Below are 6553 nucleotides of genomic sequence, written 5' to 3'. Positions count from 1 at the left end.
GTCATTTATGACTGTTTTATTTATTTTAAAACATTTGTAGCCTGGCCGCATGGCTCAGAGACTGAGCGTCGACCTGCGAACAGTTCAATCCCCGGTTGAGGTACATGCCCAGTAGGGGGCGTGCAGGAGGCAATGGATCAATGATTCTCCCTCATCATTGATGTTTCTCTCTCTCTCTCTCTCTCCCCCTCTCCCTTCCTCTCTGAGATCAATAAAAATATATATATTTTAAAAAATGTTTTAGATTTAGGTAAAATCCACGGAACACATCATGGACCATCTTCAAGCGTGCTGTTCCGTGGTATGTCAACTTTTCACCATGCGGTGACACCCCCCCACCCCGGTTCTGGGACATTTCAATATGACCTGAGCCCATTCCTCCTGTGCGGCCACCAACTGCTTTCTGCCCGTGCACCTCCAGCTACGGGTGTTCTCATGCTGGCATCGTGTTCTGTGGACCCCTGGGGTCTGGCTCGCTCCCTCAGCAGGAGGTTTTTGCGGTGGGAGCCAGGGACATTCCACGGTCGGGCCGGCCTTGCTGCGCGGCCCACGCCCGTGGAGACCTCAGCCAGTGCGCTTGCTCGGAGTTCTCGCCTTTGCCCACTTGGGTCAGACTTTCTCCCTTGACCCAGTTTTCTGGGCCCAGGGGCAGACATCTCCTTATCTGTAGGGTATTGGACTCGGTAACACCGAGTGCCACGCCTGTTGCCTGGCCTTATGCCTGGGGGTGTGTTTCTCACGTGGTTTTCAAATGCTTGCTGGGTCCCCACAAACCCTGGGTGGAAACTAACGGGCCGAGGGTGGGTGCGCTGCGCCCCCTGGTGGCCACCAACAGTAGGCGGCCTGGTCTGTGCTCCTGGCCAGGGGCAGAAGGAAGGTTTTGGCAGCTCTGGGCTCCACCATGAGGAACAGCCCAGCAGCCCTTGGGAGCGCATCATCGCCAAAGGGCTGGGGTTGGGAGCAACACCCAGAACCCAGGGTCCCCGGCTCTTGAGGGGAACCGAGGTGGTTAACTCTGACCCGCACTCTGGGGATCAGCAGCTTGCTGTGGGAGTCCTGGCTGCACCCCTCGCTCCCGGTGAGTTAGTTCACCCTGAGGCACAGTGTCTTCATCAGGTTCTCCTCTCACCAGAACGGCTGCAGGATTCAGTGAGCGTAACGGAGGCGAAACGCTTGGTCCAGTGGGTGGCGCGCGAGGGGAGCCGTGGTCATTATAGATCGTCTCCACCTTTCACGGTGTTGCCCCTGGCACCTGCCCCCCAATTAGCCGGTGACCGTCTGACAGCAGAGGCCTCAGCTCAACCATCTCTGCGCACACTCGGCCCCAGCGGCCCTGGGAACCTATGTGTCCAATGAAATGTATGTGGACGCCAAGTATGTTCGTTTCCACACAATCCCACGAGGTAGACAAACCAGGGACCATCACTCCCTTCACGGAAAGGTCCAGGTCTGGAACCCGGCTGGATCCCTGGGGGTGCCTGGCTTCCAGCCACGCCCTCTCTGGGGGCGGGGGAGAGGGGGACTCAGAAAGGGCGGGAATCTTCCGGCAATCCACAAATCTACGATACCTCCCTGCCTTGACCAAGTTCCAGGAAGCCAGTCCCATTGCTACAAAACACACAGGGCAGGAGGTCTAGGAATCCATGGGGCCCCGGGAAGTTGAACTTGGACACTCATGGATCTGAAGGTGCCTTCGGGGCTCTCAACATCCGCAGATAAGGGTTCTACATGAAGGCCCAGCAAGGACGCTCCCAGTGGACTGATAGCCATCACGACCCTTTGCTTAAGGTTGTCTGGGTGCCAGGTGGTGGCATCGGAGGGGCTGCTGGGCCTGCCAACAGGCAGACGCCCCACCCTGGCTGCTGAGGGGCACCTGGGGCAGGTACACCTATGGCGCTCCTTGTCCAGCCCCCGCCGGGATGTCTGGGTGAGGACCGTGTCCCTATGGGCACCCACTGATGTTTCTGGACTTCACCAGTTTGTCTTGGCTGCACCGTCCATCTGCCTATAGTGCTTCGGCTTCTCTCCAAGGTCCCCAGCACCTTGCAGCACCTTCCCGCTCCCCTGGCAGACTCTGTTCATTGAGCCAGGGTGTTTGCAACCAACGTGTGCCCTTATCCTGGGACTTTAGTGACAGGAGGAGCTCACATACAGCACCTGCCCTCCCTACTTCCTCCCTCCGCCTTCTCTTCATCACCTGGAACAACCCCATCCTGAAGGCCACGCATTCAGACACCTTGTGCCCCCAGTTTCCCAGCTCTGAGCGGCTTCTGTGAATGTCCTTTGTCCCGACATCCACAGGACTGGTCTCCAGCTCTGCTCTGTCCCTCAGCAACCAGCTCCTGCCTGTCCCCGCTCCGCCCCCACCAGCTTCTGTTGCCTTGTGCTCCCTCCCTTCAGCCTGTCCCCTTCTAGGCTCTTCATCTCCTCCCTGCCTGGCTCTTCCCTCCCTGCACCTGGGGTGGCTGAGCAAAGGTGCCCGGCTCCACAGTGGCCCCATTTCCCGGATGAGACCGCTGAGGTTCAGAGGTCGGGGGGGAACCCCTGGCCTTCATCTTTTTAGGACTGAAATACCTGCCGAGTGGAACTGCGAAGGGGACCGGGAGGGCTCGGCCCTCCTAGAAAGGAACACACCCCCAAACGATAAAATAGCTCTTTTTTAATTCACTGTGATTCAGATCATTGCAAAGGTCCAACAATAAATAAGACGTAGCCGAGGCTGAGGACGGCGACTCGCTCACTTCACTCAAAACGCATCCAGGTCAACGCTCGGCTGTGAAACGCGAGAGCAGGGCTGGGTGATGGGGGGCGGAGGGAGGGGGGGAGAAAAAGCAACTTTTAAACCACCACCAACCAACCAAAAAAAGAGAAAAAAAGTGCTCAGGAAATTTGGCCTTGACGTGACGTAGCGACGTGACGTAGCGGTGTGACGGGACATGAGGTCTATGCCGCGGGCGGGGTTCCTGACCAGGCCCGGGCTAACGCTGCCCCCGATTTCTCCCCAGCAGGGAGGTGTATCCGCGGGTGTCAGTTGGCTGCAGGCGGCTCCTGCGCAGGGGCCCCTGGGGGACCTGAAGGCTGGGGTGCTGCTGAGCTCTCTGCCCCTCACCTGCCGCGACCCCTCCGGCTTCAGGCTCAGCAGTTTGCTGGGGGACATGGCCTCCTTGTCAGGACCTGCTGACTTAGCCAAGCCCAACGCAGCAGCTGCTGTGCCGACTGACACGCCCGGGCACCCTCAGCTCGCAGGAGAGGAGCGCGTGCGGGAGCCGTCCACTGCTCCACCCAGTGACCACCTTCCTTCAGGCCTGTCCCTGGGATGGGTCGGCCGGCCGCCAGACACTGGCTGAGGTCCCCCCGTCTCCCATCGAGGGTGGCCGTGACCTCCAGCCCGTGATGGTGCAGCCTCACAGCGATTTCTGAGCCTTTACCACTTGCGTTTGGAAGGATGCTCGAGCTGGAACAGGTGTGTGGGGGGTTTAAAGGCTTTCTGGATCCTGCATCTTTGAGGCCGTGATGAACGCAGTGGAACCTCCCCAGGAAAGTGCTCGCATGTACAGACTCAGGAGAAGCCGGGGCGTGAGATTCCCGGGGACTCTTTCTTAGGAGGTGCCCAACACCATCTGTGGCCCCTGAGCTCCCACAATTCCTCCCTCCCCATGTGCAGAGGGAGAAACTGAGGCCAGGAGAGCAGGTCCCCTGGCTGCGAGCCCGAAGTCCCTCACACACCAACAGGAGCAGCGGGCCTTTGGGGAAATGCGCTCTACGGGGAAAACAGTTTTCCTGATGACACGTCAGTAACAGAGCCAACGGCCGCGGTCCTCCTAGGCCTGGACCCCACGTCTCGCCCGCCCTGAGGAGGTGCCCTTGGGTCTGGGCAAGGCCCAGCCAGAGGCTGAACCCAAATTCGCAAGGAAGTTGGGCTGGGAGAGAAGGAGGTACAGGACATTCTGCGCACCCACCGACCTGACACCCCAGGACTTGCCCACCAGCGAGCCCCAAACCCGAGGCACCCCGAACACCCACAGAGCTTGCCGGAAGCCGCCCACCCCGCCGCGGCCAGGGGAGCAGGAGAAAGTGAGTTAGAACCCAGACCAGCAAGAGTCAGAAAATGCACACGAGGTCAGCTGAACGCAACAACAACCACAACCAATCAATAAATAATCAGGAGGGTGACGAGGAAGGAAGAGTGTGGGAATGAGGTATGACTGCCCCGCTCCGATGGCCACGCTCCCAGGATGCCCCACCCCACCCCGGGACCCCACGCAGGTGGCCAGTGGGACAGGGCCCGAGCGTGGCCCTTGGGGAAGACGCTGGCTGGTGGAGACCCTCCCGGGGGCTTGTACGGTTACGGACACAGAGTCTGGCAGTCTGTGAACGTGAGAGACGGGCCAGGGCTGGTGCGCCTCTGGGAGGCCCGGGTGCCACCTGAGCCCTGTGCCACCGCAGGGCCGGCGGGGGGTCTCCTTTCCCGAGTCGGGGTGCTGGCCTCAGTCGGCCAGGGCATGCATTGCTCCCCGAATACAAAGGCACATAGAAGGGGTCAGACCTGCCCTCGGGCCATCATTTTAACCGCCGAGAGGGGTCCTCGCGGGAACCTGGTCTTGGGGAGAAGACGTCCGGCTGCTGGACTCGGAAACGCCCGCCCCAGCGTGAAGACCTTCCGGGGGAGCCTCTCCCACCACCAGAACGAGTTTGGGGAACAGGGGGGAGTGGGGGTTGCCACGTGCGAGGAAGGTGACGCCTGGAGCCGCCCCCACTCGGAAACATCCAACGAGAATCAGAGTCTGGCGTCAGACCGGGCCCCCCAGCAAAGCAGTCTCTGCCCGTCCTCCCTGGGAAATGTCCTTTCTTTTAAAACAGGGGGGTCTTCAGCATCTGCCCCTCCTCCCCCATCTTCCCGGCCATATTCGGAGAATGGATGTTCCCCAAGTCCTGGCTGGGAGAGCCGCGAAGGTCACCCCACCCACGCCGGCTCTCAGGCTTGCTCTGCAGCCCGGTGACATCGCTGAGTAGATGCTGTCAAATGTTGGGGTGCGAGAGGCTGGCCCTGGGAGCCCCCGGAACGGAAGGAACAGCCCCGGCGAGGAGGCTGCACTGAGGTGGCCGTCCGCGACCCTTCACAGCGTCATCTCCCCTTGAATATCCGGATTTTGTGGATGGACGCCAAGGTGGTGGTCACGTTGGACTCAAAGTCTCCGTCGTGCACCCCGGTCTTGCGGAAAGCCCCCGCCGACGGGTTGTTTTCCCAATAATGGTGCCAGTTCCCTCTGCTGTCCGCCCCGAAGCCGTACAGGTCCACCTGTGGGGGCCAAGCAAACGTCAGGGCTGGGCGGCGGGCGGCAGGTGGAGCCTGTAGGACAGGAAGCTGCAGGCATCCGGGCATCTGCGCACGCCCTTCCCCAGGAGCACAGAAAGCCTTCCTTCCCTAGGTTCCTGGGACCCCCGGGGGCGCGGTGTTGAGTAAAAGTCAAGTTCGTGTGGGAAGGCTCAGGGGGAGGCGACTGCATGTGGGTGGTCCTGAGGGAGGGGGGGTCTCACCTCTGGGGCAGTACAACCTCTTCTCCAAGGATGGGGGAGCCAGGGAAGAGGAGCAGGGAGCAGAGTGGGGACCAGGCTGCCCCACCCTCCAGCCCTGCCACCCCCTGGAGGACCCTGCAAATGCTGCATCCCTTCTCTGAGCCTCACTCTCCTCATCTGGAAAATGGGGCCAAGAGTGACATCCACGGTGAGGCAGGGGGTCTTTCCTCCCTCAGGTTGATGTCCATCTGCCAGGAGCCCTCCCTGGCCAGCGGTGGGCCATCACCCGTGGCCAGTGTTTATTGAGCCCTTTTCCTGTGGCCCCTCCTGCTCCTCTGCCCCGGGAGGCAGGGAACAGCCTCGACCAGGGGTGGGGAGCCTTTTTCCTGCCAAGGGCCCTTCGGATGTTTGTAACGTCATTTGTGAGCCATACAGAATCATCAACTTAAAAACCAGCCTGCTCTGTTTGGTCAAACATGTCATCACCTCACCGCGAATGCCTGGGCAGGGCCAGACCAGTGATTTCTTGGGCCTTATACAGCCCGTGGGCCAGATGTCCCCACCCCTGGCCTAGGTCACAGACAGAAACCCGGCGCCACCTGGCGGATGTCGAAGGAGCTCCAGGGGGTGGGACACACTCCCCAGGCCTCTGGCAGTCAATCCGGGGACAGTGGAAGCCCTGGGGCCTGGCTCCCACTCAGAGGTTCTGGCGGGAGTGGGCGGATGTGGCCCGAGAGCTGGGGTCTAGCTCCGAGGTGGGAGCAGCAGCTTACACGGGCCTCCTATGCCAACGGCTCCTTCGTTTCGCCCCCAAATCGGCGCTTCCACCCATGGGTCCTGGCTCTGCCTGGGGAGCTCACACAGAATGAGCCAGAACGTGCTACTGGGAAGGTTCTTGGAAACCACCGCTCCTCCTTAAAGCACCCCTGAGAGAGGCCTGCCAGGCCCCTGGGGGCTAGGGTCAGGATCAAGGTCAGCCAACCACAGACGCTCGCATGGCTTCTTGGGAACAGTGAATGAGGGACCCTGGTGCCTG

General features: G+C 60.8%; 1 protein-coding gene across 1 annotated transcript in view; it reads right to left on the bottom strand.

The window, feature by feature from the left end:
- Nucleotides 1-2639: 2639 nt before the first annotated feature.
- ST3GAL1 (ST3 beta-galactoside alpha-2,3-sialyltransferase 1) overlaps nucleotides 2640-6553 on the bottom strand; it is a 16592-nt gene continuing 12678 nt past the window's right edge. Inside the window, exon 7 of the mRNA XM_006753262.2 lies at nucleotides 2640-5299. Coding sequence (XP_006753325.1) covers nucleotides 5126-5299 — 174 coding nt within the window. The 3' untranslated portion in view covers nucleotides 2640-5125. The remainder of the gene's footprint in view (nucleotides 5300-6553) is intronic.

Source organism: Myotis davidii, unplaced genomic scaffold (assembly GCF_000327345.1).
Source record: "Myotis davidii unplaced genomic scaffold, ASM32734v1 scaffold30, whole genome shotgun sequence".
Taxonomy (NCBI): Eukaryota; Metazoa; Chordata; class Mammalia; order Chiroptera; family Vespertilionidae; genus Myotis; species Myotis davidii.
The sequence above is the reverse complement of the archived record's forward strand: the minus strand, read 5'-3'. Positions and strand labels throughout refer to the sequence as shown.